The 25,985-nt window shown below is 42.4% G+C and overlaps 1 protein-coding gene across 1 annotated transcript in view; it reads right to left on the reverse strand.

The window, feature by feature from the left end:
* The window catches only part of SERINC5 (serine incorporator 5), a 35,928-nt gene that overhangs the window by 1,038 nt on the left and 8,905 nt on the right, over positions 1-25,985 (reverse strand). Inside the window, exons 2-10 of the mRNA XM_075741023.1 lie at positions 22,071-22,238; positions 14,745-14,923; positions 14,378-14,460; positions 11,455-11,548; positions 9,642-9,853; positions 8,721-8,816; positions 5,245-5,371; positions 3,520-3,586; positions 259-298 (exon numbers count right to left, since the gene is read on the reverse strand). Coding sequence (XP_075597138.1) covers positions 259-298; positions 3,520-3,586; positions 5,245-5,371; positions 8,721-8,816; positions 9,642-9,853; positions 11,455-11,548; positions 14,378-14,460; positions 14,745-14,923; positions 22,071-22,238 — 1,066 coding nt within the window. The remainder of the gene's footprint in view (positions 1-258; positions 299-3,519; positions 3,587-5,244; positions 5,372-8,720; positions 8,817-9,641; positions 9,854-11,454; positions 11,549-14,377; positions 14,461-14,744; positions 14,924-22,070; positions 22,239-25,985) is intronic.

A 25,985-nucleotide genomic window follows, 5' to 3' on the forward strand; every position in this document is an offset into this window, starting at 1 on the left:
AAAAAGCAGAGATTACTCTTTGTATGTTGCAGTAATTAAATGTTCTTTAAAGAATTATTAACTACCCTGTTGTTTTAAAATGGTATTGTTACATCTCTTGCTTCCTTCCCTAGCCTAACTTAGAGCACTTCAGCTGCTTCAGTCTGATATGCTACAGGAGGGTACAAGCCACTCTCCATCTGCAGCTGTGCCCTTACTCTTTTGTCTTTGGTCTGAAAGCCACAAGTGAGGTAAATTGTGCAGTAAAAATATAATTACCGTCTCCGTCAGGCATGCAGCAAAAGCAGCAACGAGCTACCTGTGGAACAGACAACAGGAAGGGTAAGAGTCTGTGCTACAGCAAAGAAGAACAGCTGGTGAAGAAAGGTCTGTTATGTGTACATTACCGACACTAATTTACAAAAGTCTGGTTTTCTATTTCCAACCAGCATAAAAGTCAAATTAGGATTTGCCAAGTAGTTCATAACAGCAGTTTCTAAGCTTTGGAAAAACCTACTCAGTAAGATTTGGAGCAAATTAACCATTCTTTAAGAATTACTCTATCTGTTTTACATAACTCAAGGTCAAACACTGGTGCAAATAATGATGAGAAAGTGGTCAAAAAGCTACAGTAAAGTTGGTTGTACTTTAATAGTTTAGAGGGGGCTTACCTCTTCAGACTTGCATCTAAATGCTTCTTAAATAAATAATTTCTCTACTGAAATGAAAGTATGGAACTTTTAAAACCCTGCTGCACAGGCTGGAAATCACAACTGCACAAGCCTAAGTCAGAAATGTACTTATCTTTGTGAGAATTTGCTGAAATGGCATCAGAATGAGTACAAGAAGAACGAGTAAAAGCAGAAAGATGGTTTTACTGCTTTATTTAAAAGATGATTTTCTTTTTTTTTTTTAAACCAATGGTAAAAGGAAAGCTGAAATTTAAACTTCTTGTGTTGAGTGGTAATGTAAATGAGAAGAGAGTGTTGACTATCCAATCAACATATAACTAAGTGCATTTTCCGCACCAGATCACAGTACAAGTCAGCAGTTTCTGTAGGCATCACCAACATTATTTGTTCTGATAAAATCCTAACCTGGGATTTATTTTGGTTGTAGTCTGATGAAGATAATGAACCCTGTTGGGAAAATTCCCTTCCCTATTTTATCAATCAGTCTTTATAATATGAAAGTGTATTAACTTTGTTAACATGTATTAGTTCACAGTATACACAACAATGTAATGAGGTAGTGGAATTTTACTGGACTTTGGTATTGTTCATGCTTAAGTAAAACAAAGTGAAGGACATCCTGGCTCAGGAAATAAGCTTCCTGGAAGCTTAGAGCTGTCCATGAAGGATAAAAGATACCCCTGGACAATCAAGATAATGCCAGCAACCTAGCCCCTCTGACACATCTCTGAAACCCTCCCAACATCACAGATAAGTAACTACTGCAAGACTGACTCCAGGGATGTCCGGATGAACAGACAAGCGGCAAGAACACTGCAGAATTACAGTTGCTTTGCAAAGTCTTACTATGACTAGTAATCAGTGATGTGGGTATTAGTGATTAGTCAAATCATGCTATACCTGAATACTTGAAGGGTATAAGGACCCTGTGTAAAACCACATTTGGAGTGCCCCAGTTTGGCTGGGATGCTTCATATGCATGAATAAATATTTACTCTTGTAATTCTATACTTTGCATTCTAGCCTCTCTCCTTGGTCAGCACAGGCCAGTTGCAAGTTTTCCTAACACCCCCAAAAATCAGATAGTAAGCCTTTAAGGTAAAGTATAACGGAAACATCAAATGGCGGTTTTTACCATGCGTATCCACGATTACATGTACTCACTGAGTTCACAAACTCACGAAAAACTAAAAAGCTCATTCTTCTTTACAAGACTGGCTGAGAATTTAAATAAAACCCTCGTTCCATATCTCTTTCTACTGCTGTGCCAAGCCTCACCTACAATGCCAGCCTGAGCTCCCCTTGGCCCGCACTCACATTCCAAATCAAGTCCTGGGTTCCCTCAAACTTTTTAATCAGTTGCAATTAAGTCCTTGCACACATAGAGTGATGCAATTAGCAACGCTGGCACACGTACCACTAACCCCTCATAATGCTCAGTTGTCTTCAGCACAGATGCTGACAGACCCTCTGTACACCACAAACAACTGCAGAGCCATGTTCACGCTCCTGGCCAGGAGACAAGGGCCCTTTGCCACTGGGAAGGGAATCAGAGTCCAATTAGTTGCTCTTCACCAGTCACTGCCTTATATTCATGTTCAGCAGCTCTTGCACTGCTCTTTAAAACCGAACGGTCTGGAAAGAAACCCGTTGGCAAGCACTGCGGCAGAGAAGCCGGATCTTCCCAGGATGAAGGTGCCACATCCAGTGCCCGCGCTGTGCCAGCTGCCTCCAACCTGCCCGCTGCTCCTGCCGCAGGACGCGCCGCAGCCCCAAGCCCTTTCGTGAGACCTCCTCTGGTGTAATGCCAGCAAGGGAAGGCAGGTGAGTGTGAAGGGTGGCAGTTTTCTCCCCGGTGCCCTCAGCACAGGGTGGGAAGGCGCAGGTCCTGCCTGGATCTGCCTGAGGCAGCCCAAGCCGTGTCTCCACGCTGGATGCTGAGCCTGCGAGGGCTGGGGCTGGTGCGAGGGGCCACCGGGTGCTCAGCTCTAGTCGCACCGTCCTGCCAGACGGAAGCTCCTCTGGCACTGACATGTTCCCACAGTGAAACGCGTTTTGCTTCCCCATGTCCAGCTACTGCAAACACCAAGTGTCTCATCAGACACTTCTGCATTTCTGGGTTCTCACAACAATCTGATTAAAGACTTGAAAAATAGACGTTAAAACTGCAGATGCAAGTAACAGCAACATAGACAGAGCTAGGGATGGAGATTCATCCTCCAAACACACACGTACATTTGAAGAGATACACCAGCAAGCCTAAGTAAGGGGTAACTGTTACTTAGCAAAAAACCACTCATTTCCCAGTGTTTCTGGGTGATCCCATGATAAGAAGGCCAAAGAAATAGGCAGGTGGAATGAAGAAATAGGGACAAGAAATATAATCCGAGATGAAATTATAGGCAAAAAGAAGTACTTATGTGTGGAAATAAAAAGAAGAGATAGGAACTTGGGATCATAGTCAGTTGCTATGAGAACAAAGGCAACCAGGACTGAAAACGTTTGAGAACGCCTCCACTTCTTTATCTGATAGCTTCCCAGCAGCATGAGAGGACATGACCTTGTCTGAAGCACAACAAGATTTACAGGAAGTCTGCAGGATGTTAAATAAACTGCAAGAGCAGCAAATTATTTCAGTACATAAAGGCAGCTCCATGGGAGAGAGCTGCAGAAGGGCCAATGTGGACAAGCGTTCTAACGAGTCCATACCCAGAGGCACACAGCACGCATGCTACAAACAAGCTTTTGTTTTTACCTGATTACAGATTACCTAGCCATGAAAACATCAGCAAAAAAAGCACATGAGGAGCTCTGCACAGAAATCCCGTGGGAGGAAGCAAGAACTCACTTCAGTTTCAGGTGTTGCATATATTCCCTTCAGCGCCTCTGAGCTTGCACGTGTTGTTGAGGTCAAACTAGGAGTAAAAGAAGACAGTGTCAAAACTCTCAGCCTAAGTACAAGCCCGACAGAGTGATTTTTCAACACCACAGCAATCATAGTCTAGTCCCATGTCTAAGCTAAGCATTTGCCTGGACATAGCATCAAGCACTAAGCATGCAAAAAGTTTGTTCTGCACAAGCATTAACCATCCTGACAGACAGCCACTGGCCAACTCAGCCTGAATCACCAGCTTAAAAGTAGGTCACTCCTGAAAAGTGGTAAATTCATCACATCAGACAGGAGCAAAGGGCTACACACTCCAATTTGCAATTCAGAAGAGATGTCCCCTGCTGTGCAGAACTTATGCTTTCATATTAACTTCACAGCCATAACTTTAGCTCAGCATTTCTCTATAGGTTTTGCCAGCAAAATAACAGGTCACTGGGAGCAGTGAGTTTTCAAAAGTAAATTTCAACCACTATTGTCAGTGTACCAGTCACTGGAAATCCCCTTCTTGCATCATTGCAGTTGTCTGGGGGGAATCCTTTCTAGTTTCTTCTGATTAGAAGCATTTCTTGCCCAGTCTTACCGTTTCAGGATGTGTAATGCAAAATTCCCATTGGCCACAGGGAGATGTGTTAATGCTTTGCTGTGTACACTAAGTCTTAATAAGCAATACTTGAAAACATTCCCCTTGAAGGCTGCCTTATCTCCTCAGCTATGTAGTGCACTTCCCCTGCAGGCTATGTGAAGGTAGTCCGCATTCCTGAAACACCTTCCTGAGGCCCTGGAAATACTGTTGTAATGTGAACTAGATCCATGACCCATAGTATCCATATATATGATATCAGAATTAAATGGAACACATATGCATATTTTATAGCAGAAGAGTAGCTGTGTTACTTCTTCAGAAAGTCTCTTGTTTTCACTTCAAAATTATGAAGGAGTTTCAGTATGTGAATTGTGAAGTGGACTGATTCAGAAGCAGAACCTGCTCAAAAACCTGCAGCAGACAGGCAGTGCTGTCTCCTGGGAACCTGCACAGTCAAAACAAGAGATGCATCACCTTTCAATCATTTCCCCTCCCCACCCCAGAGCATGACTCAATTTCTTGATGTGAGCTGCAGTAACACAAGGTGAGCATCCCAACTATATGGGCACAAATAGATTTTTTTAGAGCAGGAGATTGCTGGCAAATCCTGATGGCAGGACTGTGCTCATCACTTGTTCAAAGGAAGCCCTAAACCCTCCCAAACAGTTTTGTTCATTGTGTAGACCGTCAAGGAACAGTAACAGCCTCTGCCAGGAGGCTACAGAAATTTCAGATAGCTTTTTTAGATTGACATAACTGCACAGAGTTTTTCTTACAGGAAGAGTAAATGAAGAATCAAAGCACCCTGAGACTGTTTGGGATCATGGACAGCTGGAAGTTTTTTCCCTCCACCTCTAGATGTAAATTGCTCTATTCAGTTTTAATAAAATACATTTGTTTAAAACGTTGTATTATCTTGCTGAACATTTTTGGCTAAAATATCTTACCATTCTGAAACTAAGGAGAATACGAACCTTCCAGCTCAGTTCTATTCTACTTCCCCCCATTACTTTGTCTGTGTGAGGCCTGCTATAAAGCCTTCGCTAGCTGGACCACAACATTGCATTTATAGCAAGGTAACTGCAAACTCACAGACTTACCAAGAATATAAAATGCAGCCAAACAAAATGGTAGTACCCAGGCCAGTAACCAGGTTTTCATCTCTATGTAGGCCTTGGCTAAATTCAGGTACACAGATTGTGATGTTCTGATTGTTTTCATCCAGGACTTCACAAAAGAAAGACAACAGTTAGCAATGCTCATTTCACTGCATTTCAAAGTAGTCTTCAGACTGAAAGTTTTCAGCAAAATACTTTTATTGCTTCAGACACTGGGTAGGTACATATCAGTAGTTTCTATTTATCTTTTAAAAAGATCATACAGAAAAATATTCTGTAAATCTGAACTGGCAGATTCTGTGTTTCAGGCAAAACAAAAATGCAAGTTACTAGGGTACTAAAATTTCTTGTTTGACCAGAGCAGACAAACAAGGAAAAAGACTGTCTGGTGAACTAAGAAATAAGAAGTTGGAAGTTTACCAACACTTGACCCAAGACTATATAGCCATATAACAGCAACTGAGTACAGATCTGAGACCATAAATTTCTTTAACAGCAGGGGTGCCTTGAGGACAAGTATGACACTCATATTCAGTGAAAAAAGGTGGTGTGTAGCTGTCCTGTATCAGACTGATATACTGAACAACAAAGAAAAGGAGATGCACCAGTTAAAGGCAAGACTTAACATCTAAGCAAACACTACTTTTAGGTCCCAGGCAAGATTTTATCTTAACATCTGCACAAATACTAATTCTAGGTCCCTGAAATGAAACCAGTTCAGTCTTCAATGTTCCAAGATGCATCTGGCTTTTTGGTGTCTACCTGGGGTCAAAGCAAAGCAGAGCAACAGCCTGCAGCATCACTCCAAAACAAGAGATTACATCTGCACCTTATCTCAAATCAAGAGCTTTTTGAGCCAACCCTGCTTAAAGCAAACTGTTCCCATCTCCTCTTTCCTTCCAGCAGCCACTCTGCATCCCCATTGTCTCAGCACAACTGTTTGTAGGGGCAGAGGGCAAAATGTAGCAAAGGCTACACCCAGGTTAAAATTAAACTGCAAGTCAGTCCCCTGACCTGGTGGGGGAAACCTCTGTGTGGTTCAGCAGGGCTGCACAAACAGCTTTATGGACACGCAGCTGGGACAGGGCAAAGGTGGGAGCCAAAGAAGGGATGGCAAGCTTTTATAGAATCATAGAACTATTTAGGTTGGAAAAGACCTTTCAGATCATCAAGTCTAACTGTTAACCTAGCTCTGCCAAGTCCACCACTAAACCACGTCCTTAAGTGTCACATCTACATGTCTTCTCAAGACCTCCAGGGATGGTGACTCAACCACTTCCCTGGGCAGCCTGTTCCAGTGCTTGACAACCCTTTTGGTGAAGACGTTTTTCCTAATATCCAACCTAAATCTCCCCTGGTGCAACTTGAGGCCATTTCCTCTTTTCCTATTGCTTGTTACTTGGGAGAAGAAACCAACACCCACCGGGCTACAACCTCCTGTCAGGTAGTTGTAGAGAGCGAGGTGGTCTCCCCTCAGCCTCCTTTTCTCCAGGCTAAGCAACCCCAGTTCCCTCAGCCACTCCTCGTAAGACTTGTGCCCTAGACCCTTCACCACCTTCATTGATCATCTTTGGAGACACAAACAGCTTGGCCAGAGACCTGCAGAATCCCCCACCTGTGTCCATCAGGCTCACCTCTGCAGTAAGGCAGGTTCACTGTTTGGCAGGCCTTTTGGCTAAGACTGGAACCAATAAGGTAAGGTACACTGTGATAAGCACAGGTTCAACAGATACTACCTTTTGTTTGCCCATTCCTTCTAAAGACATTTGCAATTCTGCTTTTTGGGTGTTGCAAATAAATACTTGTAGCTTGCATTTTCTTCAAGCCTGGTTTGCAAGATGGCCAGTTTGCAAGTCCTTCCTTGAGGAACGAGTCAACATTAGGTAAGTTGCCATGGCAAATCTGAGCCACAGCGCATGGGACACCTTACTTAGTGCCAGCACCCCATATGTTCTCCAGCACATGCCATTGCAAAAGCTGCACAGGCTGATACGAGAGTTCTTATCACACAGACAGGGGAGAAAGGAGCATCGCTGAGAGCAGATGACAACCGAGAGAATTCTCTGGCCTGGGAAGACAAGGAGGATTCAGGAGGTCTCCAAAAGAGTGCTTGATGCATACTCTGACAAATGCAATAACCACACTTGCAATACATGCAAGAAGAATCAGAGCATTCACTTAACTGCTGAAGGCTTTGACTGTCACATGCATAAAATAACACAAGACCAATGATTTAATACCATACATCACTTTCTTCCCCTTTTTTCACACTGTCTTATGAGTAATTCAGATGTCTTCTAAATTATCTTCTATATTCATTCAAAAACACTGTGTAAGCTCCGTAAGTAAATCTTCCATCTAAATACCATCTGTTTTTCCTTCTTAGCTCTAGAATACATTTGTGTATGTGTGCCTGTGCCTTCTCAAGTATGACAGAGAGAGATTCTCTTCCCCCATCTCTCCCCTTTCTTCTTGGGAGGTGTCTGTAAAAACTTCTCCTTGCTGCCAAAAGACTTATTTTCCTCTAGTTATTGTTGTTTCAACTATTCAACACTAAAAGTTGAGCAATAATAAAGAAGGGGTTTTTAGCATTAGTAATTTGAACTGAAAAAAAATCCTCTTTAAGTGAATAGAATGTTACCTGGAAAGAGGAAACAGTTTGAGTTGTGCTTGTAAAGCCTTGCTGTGTTTTTGTAGCACAAAGAACTTAAAACTCTAGGGAGTTCCCTACTGCTCGCTTGCAAAGGCAATGGTTAGAAGCCAAGTGCAGTATAGGAACTCTGCTGAAGAACAGCATCATCTCAAACAACTGCAACATAACTCCAAGTCCTTTTTCAGAATGTTTCCTCTCAAAACAAAAGACATATGGTATTCAAGTTTTTGCTCTATTAGGAGTCCAGAATGAAGGCTATCTATCATACCAATTCTAGAAGAAAAGAACTGATTTTAGTATCCAACTCTGATGGCCAGCACCTACTACCTGGTGGTGGACCTAGTGAACTTTTGGATGGAGCTGATCATTCAGCTTCTTCCAGAGGCATCCAAGAGTCATTTGTTCCAACTCCTTTCCCATCATGTGACCAAACACGTTAAACATTTAGTCATGTCTTATCATACAAGAACATGCACTTGCCACATGAAGGACAGGCTACAAGACTCTGGGAAATTTGTCTGTAAGGAAAAAGGCTGGAATTACTCTGGTGCAACAGATGCAACTCACCCAAGGTAAGTTAAGCTCCCCTAGACCAAAGCATTTAAGATACATGGAAAGCGCCAATTGCATGGTCTCTCTGCTGCATTGATTTATTTTTAGTATTTGCAATTTCTTCTGCATAGGTCAGAACAGACCAAACTCAGCACTCCCATATGTCTTAATTTGTTAACTCAGGTTTGCTAAATTCTTGCTTTTAATACATTGCATGTCTAAAAGAATTTACATAAAGCATTAGATAACTTACTAGTTTCTGGTGGCTTGCTGGATAGCGCTGAGAAAGTGAGGTACATAACGTAGCAGCTGATAATTCCTGACTGCAGCAAACCAGAATGGGGCTGGCCTTTACAAGAAAGAGGAAAATAAGTGATTTTTACAGACATTTTAACAAACTTAAAAAGAAATTCATATCCTTTAGAGAACAGCACACTAGTATCTTTCTGAAGAGTATCTTTTATGTTTTACTTAAAGCAGTTCATAAGTCTTTGAGACAGTTTAGATACATTTCCACTGGCATGTAAAGAGAAAAGAGTCTGTCCTTTAGTTCTGCTGGCTGTTTTAGAAAGGCATTAAAGATTCCCACGTAAGTAAAGAATCACCACTCTGCTCTGGCCAAAAGCACCAGCTTTCCAAAAGCTATTGACTAGCTGCCATGATAGTTTTATTTGCCTGTAAAATCTGTATTGGAGTTACTCAAATTACTATTTCCAGGTCTAATGTATGCAAGATACTAACAGCACACATAAAATAAACCGAAGCATGAAATACTGCTGTCAACTCCTCCAGATGCAAACTTTACAGATGGTAAATCACGAGCAGTCAGAAGTAAATGGTAAACAATGGTGAATGAGTTTAAAAGCTATTACCTCAATTGCTACCACTGCAAGAATTGTCTAAGCTCCACAACACATTACCAGCCATCAGCACATGAGCCTTCTTTACAATATGACTGTCTGATGACACACCCAAAATGTCTCACACCTCTGTAGTTTTAGCAGCTGAGCTGATGACCAGCAACAGCACTTCACAGTGCAGATAAAGGGTCAGGGGCAAAAGCAGCACCAGCTCTGAACTATTGTTGGTCTTTCTGCCCAGAACATGGTTCAGGCTTTCAGGCACACAACTGTGGCAGCACCAGAAACCCAGAAGAAGAAATCAGTGGACTCACGATTCTGGACACAGGGAGATATGGCCACCAGCGACACAAAGAGGCACAGGCCACCATTAACACCAATCAGGACCTTGTTGTACATGCAGCCCTCTGAGCGCGTGTAGAAGAGAGCCATGAGAACCAGGGCTGCCACAGCAACGGAGTACAAGATGAGAGTGACCAGCGCAAGCAAACCATTCCACATCTGCTTGTGGTTTGGACCGGCAGTCCTGGGGAGAGAGATGCGAGCATCTTAACTGTGTCTTCCCTTCCCAAAATAGTAAAATTCTAATAGCAGAATAGTTCATATCCTCAAACACAAAAGACAGTGCTTACTTTCCTGAAGCATGTGTACATGACTATACCAACACAGGCCATTGCAAGGTTCCTCCCATGAAACAGAGGGAAACATTACTTAACATTAGTGTTTATCTTCTGCATTATCTTGCCCAGCTGTTTCTGTAATTATAGCCCAGCGTGACTCCTAGAACTCCCAATGTCTGGGATCAGCCTGTCAGTGCATCTCAGCTCAATACTTCAGGGATTTCTTCAGTGGGAACGTGGAGTGCCCCAGGCTCAGCTAGCGAGCTGAGCTCTTCACCCAAGGACAGCAAAGGCATATTGCTTGGCATAGCCTCCCTCTGCCCCTTGCACTACCTTGACAGTTTTACTACTGTGTTGCTCAAAAAGCCTCCTCTCCATTTGGGTTTATTCCACCAGTCTCCCTCAGCTAAAGTGTGGTCCATCTTGTTGTACTATCTGCAAGGGATGTTCAGAAGGTGAAAAGATCATCCTCCTTTTTTTTTTTTTTTTTTTTAGGAGTAGCAACTAAAAAAGTCTTTTTGTCACAAATGGCTTTTTGGTGCATGGAAGGTTTATTGGTTTTGTTGTTGTTTTGTGGAAACATGACTTATTTTTTAAAGAATATCTGATGTAGAGAATGCTAAAATTAAATGCTGCTGGAAATCTTTCATCAACAGAAAAGCAGCTACAGTAATTAGCAGTAAAAATATCTGTGGTATAAAGAGATGCCACCTCTTCTCATTGAAAACAAGTATCTATAAAAGCCCAAAGGTTTGCTAAGACTCTTTCTTAGCAGTCAGTATGCTAACTAGAACAAGAGAGGACCGTAAAGGTTTGTAGAGGAAGAAATGAGAGACAGAAAAGGTGGAGGTAGAGGCAGGAGTTCCCGCGTATATGTGGGAGGACAGTTAAAATATTTTAAATTGATGAGAGGCTAAGGGCTAGAAAGGTAATAGTAAATATGCTTAAACCAGAAATTAAGTCAATGCCAAAATGGGGTACATGTGGGTTGATAATGGAATCTTGCATATTTAGATGAAAGCAAAGAAGTTGAAGAGAAAGTAGCAGTTCTTATGTCAAGTAAAAAAAAAAAAAAAAAAATTGATGTGCATTTGTGACACAAAAAAGCAGGATTTACCAGTTTACATCACTGCACACAGTTTTACTGCTACTTTTTTGCAAATCCAGTTTTATTCTCTTGCACCACTCTGTTTCTTAGCAGGTATATTTTCACATAAAATACAAAACAACTAAAAGTAAGAGTTTCAGGTTTTTTTACTACTTGTTGGAAGCGACGCAGTTCAGGTTAAGAATAAATCAGCAGAGTAGAAGTGAATAAAGAGGAAACCTCTCCGCTGGGGAAGGAGAAAAGTGGATGAAGCAAAGATGAACAGCTCAAAATACTGACATTAAAGTGTCTTGTTTGAGAAATTACATCCATGCTACTTTTAAATTCTTGGTTACGAGAAATGTATTGTTCAGGAGTCCACCAGAATTTTACACAAATAACTACTTGCCCAACACATACCAATTTTTATTCCATTTGTGTGCAAACTCAACAAGCAGGATGAGCTGAATGGCAATGAAAAGGAAACCTCCTGTTGCTCCTACGTAGCGCCAGGCTGCAAGGCAGAGAGGAAGAAAATAGGTCAAACTGCAGTCGCCTTTCCCTTGAGATAAAATAGAATTATTGTCTATGCAGTGAAGCATTTACACGGTTTGAATAACTGAAGCTCACAGATGTAGGAGATGAGAGATTTCAGCTGAAAGGCCAGCTCAGCTAACTCAAGATTAGCTCCCTGATGAATTCAGCTTGCAACGTGCTACACTTTCAAAATAAGCCTGTTAGGACATTTACCAAGTTTCCCTAACCTAGTGAATTTTTGTGGATACTATGAGTTACTATATTCAGACACAAAATACTGAAACCTTTTATTTGTGACTGGCGGGAAGGAGGTGGTATGAAGGCATTTCACAGGAATCTAAACCCTGAAATTGCAAGGTACTGGAACCCAGTACTAAATAGGGCAATTTCTTCCTTTCCAGATTCCAGTACCACAGAAAAACAAAGGTGGGGCTTATCTATTTACAAATGCTGTCCCGAGCCACTCCTAAAGAGACGGGAACACTTAGTATTCACTGACTAGTTTTAAGACAGGTTATTTGACTACTTAACCATTGACCTACATATACTGTATTTGGGTAGCTGTTTGGATACCTTGGACAACAGATCTTTTATGTGCAACATCAGAAGTCTCTGAGGAAATACAGACACCTATTTAAATGTTTAGTTGCTTATACAGCTTGTTCTGCTGTGCAGTGCATAGACTATGCATGACTCCAGGTGTGCAGCTGATTTCAGCAAAGATAACCAAGGAAGCGCATTCACAAAGTTCAGTCATATCCTACCATTGTGTTTTCCTTTTAAAAAAAAAATTGTATAAGTGAAGTGGAAGAACAGAACAGTCAGGGCACATTACCCTTAGCAAATGATGTAGAGATTTTGTTTATTTATTTATTACTGTACCATAAACTCATTGTTTGAAAGCAAGCAAAAATACATTTGTCTGGTTTTGCTAAATGTATTACATGCACTTGATAAGCATGCTGTTCTTCAAATAAGCAAAACAAAGAAGCAGCTAGCATGTAAAAAAGTACATAAAAATAGGCAGGGAACAAGGTGTGCACGTGTGTTTGGGAGAGACAGAATAGAAAAAAGCAGACCACCACCAGAGTGAGTAATTAAATAGCCTGACTGTCAGGGTCCCCCACTGCCACAGGCAGGACACTGCAGGATTGTTCTATGGATCTATCATCGATAAGGTTAGCCTGGCCAGTGTGGATTTAACGCTACAGCCCACACAAACCTAGTGCTTGCATGTAATACCACTCCTCCATGATTAACAAACTGCTAAGCATGGGAAGAAAAAGAGAATGCTCCAAAAAAAAAAAAAAAGTGTAAGTTTCTTGATGGGAGGAAAAAAAAAAGGGAAAACAAAACCACACAATACCCAAACCATTTGTAAATCTCAAGTTCAGGGGCTGACTGGAGGACAGTTTAGCAGGATATGCAAAATGCAGCTTTAGACAGAAAAGTCAAGAGCTAATTTGGGGAAGAAAGCTTGTTATGCTGTATCTCCACAGTAGGTTAGACTGCTGTTGAGAAACAGCATTCTAACGAGCACAAAAAGTGCTGTTTCCCATTTTTCCCAAACACTTCCTTTCTTGATGACTTTTCACAATGAAAAGCATCACTTGCAAAGATGATAGACAGCCTCGCTTGGTCACAAGTACAAGGCGTTGCACCGCTACATCTTTCTAATCCAAACAGTGATTAGATACTAAGGACAAGCACACGCAGCCATCCCATGACCTCGCAGAGGCCTAAGGAGCCCTTCACTTCTGGGGCATCAAACTGAACTATGACCAAATGGCTAGTACGAGCAAGAAGCTGAATTACACCTATCAGTGGTTTACTTGAAGTGTTTTTTACCTTAGTTTCCCAGAACACAGTGTCTGCCCACTCTATTCTCTTCCCCATGTTACTCCTTCCTCTTCCCCTTTTAGACACCCTGTCTAGAGGAGATCGGTGTTGACAACACAGGTAACCAAACAGTGGAAGCAGGCAGCAGACACACCGCTCCTTTGCATTACTGATCCCACCCCTTTCCACCTGTAAGCTCAAAGGGCTTACATGTACCTGGCAAAAAAGAGCACAAACTCATCTTGGTATCACTGGGATTTTTGCTCCTAGCCCACAAGAGGCTGTGAGAAGCTCCCCCCTAGAGGTGGCATTTAAGCACTGGGCAGTACCAGCATGCCTGTGCAGTGCCAGGGCATCTTCCAAAACTGGAAATGCTTCAGGCACAGCACCCTCAGCAGAGCACTCGCAACACACCCCAAGAAGCCTAATTTTACCTTACCACATTTACACCACCAGCCTGAAAGGTAAGAACATCCCAAATTCTTTTGTGGCATTGCAGGTTTCCAGGCACCCAACACCATCGCCCAGCAGGCCAAGGTGCCTCCTGCACTGCCACCTCTCTACCATGCAGCACGGTCCCTGGCTGCCAAGCCACGGCAGAGCTACCTGCACAAGCCAGACCAACACGCGGCTCTGCCTTCTTGAGTGAAGAATGTCTTGTGCACCATTACAGCTCCCCGCTTCTTAAAGAACTTGCAAGACAGCACTGCAGTGGTATTTTACCTACCCATTTGGCCTGCTCTTGGTCAGAAAAAAACATGCTCTTTGCTGCACGTTCACATGAAGACCACGTACTCTATGCACAGAGTTCCCCTCAAGCAGCTCCAAATATTCCTTTTGCACCTAGACTATACTGGCTTTAATTAAAGAAATACAGTAATGTTCACGTTGATCAGACCTTTAGCATTTATAAGCACTCACAAGGTAGTACAGAATAAAGCAGCACAACAAAACAAGAAGGACGTACCATTGAGGAAAGTGTCCTGATCAGGAATGAAGAAGGCTCCTGAGCACATTGCTGCCAGAAGTATAAGTTTAAAAAGCCAGAATCTGGACGAGAGTAAAAAAAAACAAAAATTAAAAAAAATAAATCATCTGGTTGTAATAGGAATTAGAGGTCTTCAATTCAACCAACATGAGAAATCTCTATTTAAAGCCCAACAACAGAAAAAACAGCCTTTGATGACTGACACTTTAGTTTTAATTTGACTGCATTATTTCTGACAAAAGCAGTAAAATCACTTTTTTTTTTTTCCTTCCTACACCCAACTGGCAAGTAGGCAGCACAAACCTGTAAAGAGAAGTGGAAATTAAGCAATCAAACAAATACTCACCCATTATGAATGTATGCTCGGCAGCTTTTGCTGCTGTTAATTTTGATAGTGAACAAGAAGAACAAAAAGAAGAAACAGGCCATTCCAAAACAGACTTTGTACACTGCAGAGTATCCCACCAACTTCTCGCACATCTCGCCCGCCTGAATACCCTTGCACATCTCCTTGTAGAAGGGAATCTGAAAAGCATAACACATTACAAGCCATTAGATAAGACACAGGGCTCCTCGTAACCAAGCATGTCTAAGTCTATGCACCACTGACTTTTCACTGGCTTCATTTAACACCTTTCACTCTTGATACCCCTCAGCCTGGATTTAAAGGTTTCAAGGAACGTAAAGAAATGTAAACCACAAGGGACTGCAGTTGTTCAGAGCCTCCACTCTCAACTCCTTCCAGATGTTTCAGGTACAAGTCCACTTACCTTTTCTTCAGCTCTGTTGGCTTAAGCCATCCCTGCTCCTTACTGCCTATCCCCTCACCCCAGGGATGCTCTCCCTTCTTCCCATGCTTTAAAGCAAAACACTTTGATTGCTTCAGTAATCCAGTTTACACGAGCCAGATCAGTGGTTTTACCAGCTGAACGGGTATGAATGGGGCTGCAGGGCAGGAAGCTCTGGCTTGAGCTGCCCTCGGTGGAAACGCAGACCGAAACACACCCAAGCAGCAATGGGGGCAGCAAGCTCCCTCCCCTCCATCACAGCCTCTGAAAGGGAGTTGTGCCAGTTGCCCTGATTTTGCTTTAAGTTAACAGAGAGGTAGGAAAATTCCACCTTTCTCCTGACTCATTAAATATTTGCCTTTGAGGCCTTGCTCTCGCCACGACGGAAAACAAACAGCTGCCCATTTTGGCTTCAGTTTCACCAGAGAGACATGATGCTGGATGCTCAAAAAAGCAGGTCTGTGTGGCCAGGACCCACTCCTGTGGGGTGCCTCAGTGTAGACACCCCTCCTTGCTGCCAAAGGAGCCATTCAGCTGTGCAGAAATACAGGCATTTAATTAGAAAACCACCATTCGTTTCAAAGAAAGAAGGGCCTCTCTGCACACACAGAGCCCTCAGCTGAGGCTGGTGAGACCAGTCGAGCAACACATCAAGCCCTCGAGCTGATCGCTGCTACCTGCAAAGGCAACTGGAGGAGACAGAAGACAATGTGTGCCCGGACACAACATGCACAAATAAGTAACTCGGGCAAAAGAAACGGGAATCAGAAAGCATTCAGCCACGCCACATTTTGCTTAGGAAAAATATATGAAGATTGTTGGCAACAGCGTCCTTTAACATTTCCAAGACATTAGTAAAGAAAGTATTCTCTCCTTCCTTCAGCAGGCAGGTCGGTACACAAAATCTGGTCAGGGAAAGAACAAGCAGGACCTGAGAGCAAGTGATCAGGCTCCTTTCCCAGCAGGGCAGAAAACCATCTGAGATGCAGGAAACAAGGGATAAACACATAAACTGCCGGCTTCCAGCCACCAGGCTCTGAAAGCGTGCTTCCCTCAGCAGGGTATGCAACTTCTCATCCTGTGCCAGCAACCCAAACCAGTCAGGAGCAAAACAACCCTCCTAGCAGTTTCCCAAAAAGAACAAATATTTTAGCAGCTCACAGCAACACTGAGTTGCTGTGCTAAGGGTAGCAAACGTAACTACAGTACTGAGGGATCCTAGGTGAGCCAGAAACAGCCTAGGAGATGAAAATCAGGTGTCAGTGCAGCTGCATGGTGTTACAAGAATGGATTCAAGCTGGGCTACTATGAGATGCTCTTTCAGAAGTAACTCAGAGATGAGTAGCCACTGTGTAAGAAGCTGGACAGTAAATGAGTTAACTGTGGCTAACTTCCATCCAAGAGATTTTAGAGAGCTCCTGAGAAATTGTCTGCAGCATCAGCGATGCCTTTCCCAGGTCTTGAAAGGCAATGAAATGTCAGACTGGACAAACATTTGAATGCCAACATTCAAAACAAGCAAATGGATTAACTGGAATAATTCAGAGACCTATCAATGCCACTGTGATGCCAGGGCAAGCCAAGGGGCCACAGCAATGCCAGGGAAAGCAACTGGGCTATCAATTAATGCTTTCCAGTTCTCTGCTTATAATAACCATCAGTCAGTAGAGATTAATACGATGCATAATATTGAACTAAAAATATTTCTGAGAAAATCAGATATTTGTGTGATAGAGATGATACTACTATCCAAGGAGACAGATTTCTTTAAGATCTGTACTTGACACCAAGCAGCATTTTGTTTATGAGACTTACAGAACAAAACAAAAAAATACCATGGAACTTGATTAATCAGCTAGCTAATTAAAAACAGATCTCTGGGTAACTGTAAATGGGCATCTTATTTAATTGTATAGGTTTCTACTGAGATCTTGATGGGATTTTTGACCCTATATGTTCTTTTCTCCATTTAGTAGTAATTTCCTTACAGATCTGGCTGAGAGGAAATGGATGGATTCACTAGAACAATAGCTCAGTTTGTGCCTACACAAGCAACAAAGAGCTCAGCTGTCCTGTAGTACGCACAACACTATGCAGTAGTAAGTGATGGCCACAGGAATAGTCCTGTGGGATTGAATGCCCTTTTTGGAGACCCGTGATCCTGAAGGAACAAAACAAGAATAAAACCAAACTCTTGGGGGCCCCGGCAGATAATAAATACAAGCACAATGCTGGGGACAAAAGGGCTGATGTAATGAAAAGGGCATGTTTTCGTGAGAGGACGATCTACTGCTGGGAACAATTTATCAAGGCTTATATGACTTCTTTACTGAAGATTAAAAAATATTAATTTTTTTTTAAAATTCTGTATCTCTGAAACATGTTCAGCTGCTGAGCAGCCTGCCCAACCTATGTGATTTACCAGACTTTCCATTTGCTGGATAGTTTGGCCAGCTGTTAAAAGTCACAGATTAGTTATTTGCCAAGTTTGATATAGTGAAGTATCTACTTTTATACCTTTAAAATCAATGGAAGCTAAATTCTTTGGCCTCGTGAGTAGGGGACAAAACCGTCTTGCTGCAGAAACTCAGTATCCGCTCAGATAATGTAAACGCCTGGGTTGCTACGCAAGCAATGAAGTTATCACAGCAAAGTTGGTAATTTTCCAAGTGCAGTGAAACCATTTGAGACGATGGCAACATCTACAGAAACAGGGACAGACTGCCCTGAACTTGCTTTCTGCCCTCACTGTGAGCTGCTGGTGCCAGAAATAAATGTGCAGTGCAAGAAGAAAGCCAACACAGCCACACCGCATCCAGGTTCCAGCCGGCTGGGGCTTGGCCACCTCTGAGACTGGGTCTGTCTGCACCCAAATGTGTGAATGCAGGAGGGTGGGAAATAGCATCACAGGGGAAATAGGAAGGAAAAACTGTGTAGAAATGGGCCTGAAGAGCCTGAAGGAGACTGCTTTCATCTGGACATCCTCATCCAACAGAGGGAGAACATGGCAGATGAACTTTGGTTTGGAAATGGAGGAAACATGAAACAAAATCTGTATAGGTGGAGAGACAAGGGCAAAAACCCCAGGTAAACCTGCCTGCCTTGAGTGGGTGAGAAATGGAATAGAAAAACAAAAAACAATTGGACCAAAACACATGCCATCTTGCATTAATGGCTAAATTCTTCTGAGAAATAGGCAACGGGCATCTGCACTTAAAAACCTCATTTTTAGTAGCAAATTTGGGTTTTAACATACTATAATGCAGTTAAGGGCCAAGTTATAAACCTGCATGGGGAAACAAGCCTGAAAGGATGCTCTGCCAGAACATGTAACCATCTACAACTGAAATGCTTTGACACAACTGAACTGATTTTTACTGGTGTTTGTTTTCCTGAAAACATCCTTCTTATTTTTCCTTTCATTATTTAAGTACGACAAGAATATTTTCAGGGTGAAACCACTAGTTTTGAAACAGCTTTAACATTAAAAATTTGATTAAAAAAATAAATCAAAACACTATTTCAACAAACCAAAACAATTCTCTCAATTATCCTTTGAAAGTCTGTAAAATGCAAGATTTTCCTTCAACAGAACATTTGTGAGTAAAGCTGTACCTGTTTTTCAAAAAACCAGAATAACTGGAAAAAAGAATAATATATGGATCGAGGCACAGAAGACCTTTGAGACCACCAGAAGACTTGGGTCCTGCTTCGCTTCATTTTGGACCAGAGTCAAGTCTCTAAATCATTTTGTGTAACTGCATATTTGTCTTTTCTGTCATTCTGTCCCCATCACTGAGGCTCTTATGCCTTGATTGATACTCTACCCCATCTTTTGCCTTGATACACAACCTTGCTTCTCTGAAAGCTATTCTACACACTCATATTCAAAATATTTTCCTCATCAAAACCATCCACTCCTTCTCTACCCCTCCACTGCCTCTTCCTTCTTCGCCAGAGATCTAACACAAATGCCTTGGTTTCTTTGCACATTTTTCAGAATTCAATCCTTTGAACCCCTCTCCCTTGGTGTCCCGTGGACACGGGAACAGCTCAGGAGATGGAGAAGAGTGAATACAACAGAGAAAAACCTCCCCTCCTCGCACAAGACACTGTTCAATTCTTCAGTTCACCACAAAATACGATGTCCTCAAACTACTGCTGGTTAGATTAGCACCCCAGGTTTTTTAAACCATAACCAAATACTCCACAGGTACCGTGTTCTCCCACTGACATGGTTTCGTCTACCTGCCAACTTTGGTGAGGATGTGGAAGTTGAGCTCCCTGGGACAGTGCCTCATTTTTCCAGCCATGTTGCAGGGCACAGAGCAGGTCCCCAGCTGTGAGCGGGCACCTGCAGAGTCTGGCACCTTGGGATCTGAAAACCTGTCACGAACGTATTTTAATAGACAGAATGCATGACCATGGGGGTAGATAAATATCGCAGAACAAATACAAACATTTTTTAAAAGTCTCTTTTTAAGGTGTCATTAAGAGATGTATGTTTTCTGTTGCTTCCTCTCAAAATAACGCCAAAGGACCATGCTACAACAAATATTTTTAGAGCTACTTTAGACTTGGGAATTTATAGCAAATCAACTGAAAACACTTCTCACTGACAAAAGAGAGATTCACATAACATCGGCAGGAGTATTTGAACTCTAAACTGGTAAAGCAGACACACAGTTCCCTGCCAAGATTACGGCTCCATAAAGGACTGCACTAATATTTTAAATTTTAATTTATTTTACTACAAAAATTTAAAAATTCTGATTAAGATTAATTAAAATTCTGTCTCCTCTCAAGAAAGAGAAGGTGAGGTCCTAGAAGCATCATGCAAAGTGTTTGCTTACAGTCTGGCTTCAGGAGCTAGGAGTGCTCCATGACCCAGCCAAAAGCAAAGGAATCAGTAAGTGCCCAGCACTTTCAAACAGTTCATCACTGGAAAGCTGACACTGGTTTGTCTGAATAAGTATTTTCAAGGTGCACTCTATTACAATTGGGCTGAATTAGCTTCAGGAGCCTTTGAACTTTTAATAGTCCTGAACATAATTATTAAATTAGAGAGCAGATAAAGAAAGCCTACTTTCAGATGGTCCATTTCCCATTCAAGGACATCAAATGCTCTAAATTAAGAGGGTGATTTTCCTTCCACTTCACACTAACAGCTACTCTTTGTGTCATTTCTTCCCACACTGAGCTTTCAAGACTACGAACTGGAAAAGAAATTTGGCAATACTGAAAAGCATGTTGTTGAAGGCTTCTTGAATCACTTTTCTGTGGGATAAAGAGCGAGTATTTTTTGTTTGGGATACAAGCTGCATTAAAACTGCACTACTGATGGAAAACGACTTTAAGAAATTTGGATATGAGCACGTAATTTGTCTCCCACACACTTGAGTTCCTTGGGTTATTCACTTTATTGCCAAGCTAAGCATCTAGTAAGTCAAAGTAATTCCTGGCAAGCAGTTTCAGCATGCATATGTTGAACAGTTTTTCAGTCGCAGCTCACAGGCAAGCGTATGTCTCTACTGGGTCTTACAGGGCTGTCAGCAACTTCTGGTGGTCAGGGGTAAGAAGGTGGCACTAGGATAACTCAAGTAAAGCCCTATTAAATGAAAGAAAACAAAGGCAGAACATACAAAGAGGGTATAATGGGAATAAAGAAAAATCACTGGCAGCAGACCACAGAAACCCTCAAACTAGCCTAGTCATAAGCCCAGCCCGCTGGTTCATCTGTGTTGCAGGCACTACCACCAGCTTTTGGATCAGGGCTGCTGCAGAGCGAAGTGTTTCAAAGACAACTGAAAGTCAAGCACAGAAGGTAAGCGGGGCATCAACTTGACCAGCAACTGGTTAAACGAGGAAACAGCCTCAACTGCGCACCCATCAGCACTCCCTTTTGGGAAGGTTAACACAAAACAACTAGATGTCACCAGTGAGGGAAGTCTTCTGAACCTCCAGGGCAAGCACATTCACATTCTCAAAGCAGGCCTGATGCCATGTTTGGTGTAGAAACTTAATTTTTAAGAATTAAGCAATCCAGCCATTGTTCCCTCTACTTAAAACCAGATTTCTCTTTTTGTAGTTTGTAGAGGGCAAGAGAGGATTTGCGCTACTGAGAGCAACTTGGGTGGCTTAAGAAACCAAACCAAAGGTGTGGTACCACAGGTCTAATATGTGACCGCAAGCAGGCTGGTGAGCATTTAGCTTAGAAAAGTTATATTAAGACTCTGAGAGAAACTTGAGTTTTAATATCTAGTTTTAGCCACAGCTCCTTTCATGCTTTTGAAGCTTTTTAATTAAAAAGACAATTACAGATGAACAATATCTGCTGTGGTTAGAGACCACGTGAACACGATGACTCAACGCACACTGAAGAAAACCCCTTGTAAAGGATACACAGCATTGTACATTGAGGTAGTCTGTCACACAGCACCAAGAATAGAGAATTAAAATTATAAATGCAACACTTGAAGAGTTATTTTCTAATTTGCTGCTTCTGCTATTAAACAAGTTGCCAGAAATGAGCTCAACGTTAGATGGAATTGATTTGTTCTACTATAACATGGTCCTTAATAGCCTCTAGTGACACTACCCGTGCAGCAAACCTGAGATGGGTTCACTGCAGCGGGTTTCCACACGAGGAATGAGGAGGAAGGCTGCTAGTGCTGTGATTCTTGACTGTTGTGAAACACACTCAATAGGTGAGCAATTGACAGGAAAAGGCTGAGCATGGAAAATCATCCCGTCTGGGTTTGGAAATGGATGGGTGAAGGGAATTGACCTCCTCTTCTAAGGGAGCACCTCTATATGTGAAGACCTGTGGAAGGAGTCTCTCATTTCCTTCCAGGGGCAACAGTGGGTTCATCTCTCTTACTTACGTGTGTTTTCATTTCGTTAGCTACTGTTGTTGACATCATGACACAACAGATGATAGTCACCAAGATGAAGTAAAGCGCATACATGAAGCGGGTGCTGGTTGACTGTTTTATCTTGGGGCAGCATTTGCAGCACAAGGAACAAGCAGCAGTACCACAGCAGCAGGCCAACTGGAAAGTAAGACAAAAAACACAAGTCATTCCATCACTGTCTTTAGGTTTCTGTTGCAAAAGTCAGACAGGGGAGCTGGGAGACTTCCTGTAAAACTCCAGAATTTCTTAAGTCCTTTCCTCCCAGCTGAGAAGTATTTAAGTGGAAGCAGACTGTCTTGTTTACCAAAAGTCACTAGGTTTAAACACATCAGTTTCTAGCTTTCCCACACGCTGTGGATGAGAGTGAAGAGGATGAGGAGGAACCACTCCCAATTTCTTAATCCTGCTCTTTGCTATCTCTGTGCAGCTTGTGGTCCTGACACGTTTCAGCCAGAACAGGCATTGCAATGGTAAGGCTTTATTTGCTGTAATACACTCTCTCCACTCTTAGTGAAAAAACAAATGTGCACAAGAAGGGCACAGACTCCAAAACTGTTTGCTTTTAACATGCAGACAAAACTATTTTCTTTCTAAGACAAGGTGGAGGTTTTGTTTCAAATCAACCAGTACAGATTCATTTCAATTCACCAGAACCATACTGTCCTTTTTAAGGTGCCCTTTCTGGTACACACACAGACAAAAACTGGTTTGTTTTTTTTTTTTCCCCCCTACAGAATTTTTATGCCACTAAAAAATTTGAGCAAATTAAAGGGGGAAGAGAAAACTGTTTAAGCCACACCTTGGGATAGTTCTGCTGAAGGCTTTAAAAACAGACAACAGGTACCAAAAAACCTCTAGACAAACTCAAGCCAACAAACAAAAAATTACGTTAACAGTTCTAAATATTTTGGACAGTAGAGAAAGAATCTGGAAATACTTGGCTTACTGCAAACAAAGCAAAGATAGCTGAGCTTGAAGGACCCAAAATGCAATGGCACCTCTTGTACTGAGGAAAGCCAGAGAAGAAATGCAACTTCATGGTTATTTAGATATGCTTTGCAAATCTGAAAGCAGAGACTCCACGTGCAAGATGGCAAGGAAAAAATCCACAGCTGCAAGGAAAATAACACCATATCACACTTTAGTTGATACTGTCTCCAATGTTTAAATGTTATCAGAGACAGAATTCCTTGTGTATTTTAGCTCTTTTCTACCTGCAACTAAGGGTGCACCAAGGAAAAAACCAAGCAGCATAGCAAAAAGCACATAACTGCCCTATTCAACAGGGAAAAAGGTACTGAATAAATCCTAAAAGTGATCTAGCTTGATGCTTATTAATTCCTTACTGTGAACAGTATCATTAACTTTCAAAGAAGCTGGGTTCACCTTCCCTGCCTTCTGCTTTTAGAAAATTCATATATAAAAATACAAATATAAGCCTTATTTTTATACATAAGGTGGCACTGTCCTCGGACAGGCCCTTCTTTGCAATGAGCAGCAGCTTCATATGGTTCCCAGCAGCCGCAGCCACAGGAGGGATTTTTGGACATCAGCAGGCAGCCAGGAGTAGGGAACCTCTTTCTCAGGTCTCACTGCTGCCAAGCCAGAGCAACCTCACCCCTCAGTGCTCCCATTTTCAAGGGGCTCCCTGTGGATAGTGTGCAGCACAGGGGCTGTGTGCTGCCAGCGACAGGGGCTTGAGCACACCGAGGATGCTTTTTCCCAGCATTTCCTTAGCCCTTGGAAGGGCCACGGCGATGTTCAGGGGCTCCCCTCCCCCTGCTTTCTAGCAAGCTATTGTACAGGATGGATGACTTTTCTTAGCCCTTGCCAAGGGATTCAAAACGCACAAGTGCCACATTTGAGTCGCCCAGGCAAACTTCACCAGCTTGTATGTGCCATCAGGCACCAAACCACTACAGCTGCTTTCCTCCCAGGACACTTCCTCTTCCAGCATCAACGGCTCACCTGGTGAAGGGGGTTTCACATGTATGTTTGCAAACACGCAGATCTAATGTAACTCCACAGAATCTCACAACCAGACTGATTGATCAAAGAGCCCCAAAATATTTTGAAGAAGTGTCTTGAAAAGACTCCCAGCTTATTGTTTCCTTGCCATGACTATCTGCTGCAACACCCCAGCTCAGGCTTCCTGCCTTCAGCCCCACAGAAAGGGGGTAGCAGATGGGCCCTTGTTTCGCTTGACAACAGCTCTTCAGTTTGCAGAAGACATAAAACGAGGACAGCCAACCCAGCTCTCATGCTGCCCTCCTCTCAGTTCAATGCTGGATCTCATGCCAGAGAGACAGGGGCCTCAAAGCACGCAGCTGCTAAAACTGCTGCTGCTGCAAAACAGATATCTTCCCCAAAACACACAAAGCTCCAACTGTGGGGAATAAACAGAATGGGCTCATGTTGGCACCAAAGCTGGAAATTAAAAATACTATGTGCATAAGCACATCATGCAAGTATAGTTTCAAAATAGAAGGCAGGGGTGGCTGAATGGCAATTTTATTTTTTATACGTAGCGAAATTAAGTTAACTTTTACGGCATCCATATAAGTCCAAGAAATAAGGAAGCTATGGCAAGTTACTGATTCAGCAAACAAATGGAATAGTAACATTTCAAAACAAAAACATACTAGAAAAGTATAATCCATCCACTTCAGAGTTATGGGGGAAAAAAAGAAAATATTAAGACTAAAGGGCCTTTCAGTCTGTATCAGCCAGATGCAAAGTATCCACGATGAACTTCAACTGCTGGCCATGCTCACCGTAATGTTAAAAACTATAGTACAGAAATAAAAAGGTATGCAGCTTTGGCATTTGTAAGGGGAACAACATTTTCCTAAGCCAGGTGCTAGACAGCTCTGCCAGTGAAATCTCATCGACATCCAGCAATGTGTCTGCTATTCCAGTCCTGAGTCCCCGGAGCTGCTATTTAAAGCAACAAATACTTAAATAGAATATATAGCTCATTTATGCATTGTTCCATATTACTTATAGTGACTTTAATGATAGTTTCTAATACTGAGCGTGTACCCTATAAATTGGCAATATCTGTGAAAAAATAGCAGTGTCTCCATCTTTTTTCAGATGCACTCCTTTAAGCACTCTGAATAGCCGTGGAAAACATAGAAAGTTGGTTTGGTTATTCGGCCACAGTCCCAAATTTGGTGGTTTGGGGGTTGGGGTTTTTTTGGTGTTTGTTTTTTGTTGTTTTTTTTTTTTTTTTTAAACTCTGGTTATGACTAACTACATTCCAGAGTGGGCAACAATGAAATAGGTGTTACACAAAAATAAATGAAAACAGTCTCTGTCCCAAAGAGTAAGATGCTTGCCACAACCTACTGACACGAGAGGTTTCAAAGATGTTATCTTTGGGTGACAGACTTCAAAGCCAACCTCTATAACGAGTTTTCTGTTCAAAGGTTGTGTCAGCCTTTGCAGTTAAACTACACAGCTCCTCTGATGTCACATGCTTTACTGTGGACATGGCCCATCTCGCCTCACCTCTGCCTTCAACACCAGCGAGGGCTGGGTCAGCTCAGAACCCACTGGTGCAAAGTGCAAGCCGGTAACAAATTCTTCCCATGTTAAAAAAATGGGCTGTGGAAAAAAGCAAGTAATGTCATAAATCTTTTACAGATTTAGCTCATCATTAAACAAAACCTCCTCCAAAGGATGGTTTTGCAGAAGGAAGGTGCTGTGCAGTTTTCAGGACATAGACAATCCAGACAACCCAAGGTCTGTGATCACTGCCAGTAGGCAGATCTTGAAAATCCTGGTCTGTACCTACAGAGCTCCTTCAAAGTCCTGTGATCCTTCCAAGCCCAGGGTCCCCAAGAGCCCAGCATAATGGCCTCCAAAAGCCAGGCTGCTCTG

Source organism: Balearica regulorum, chromosome Z (assembly GCF_011004875.1).
Source record: "Balearica regulorum gibbericeps isolate bBalReg1 chromosome Z, bBalReg1.pri, whole genome shotgun sequence".
In the NCBI taxonomy this organism is placed as follows: Eukaryota; Metazoa; Chordata; class Aves; order Gruiformes; family Gruidae; genus Balearica; species Balearica regulorum.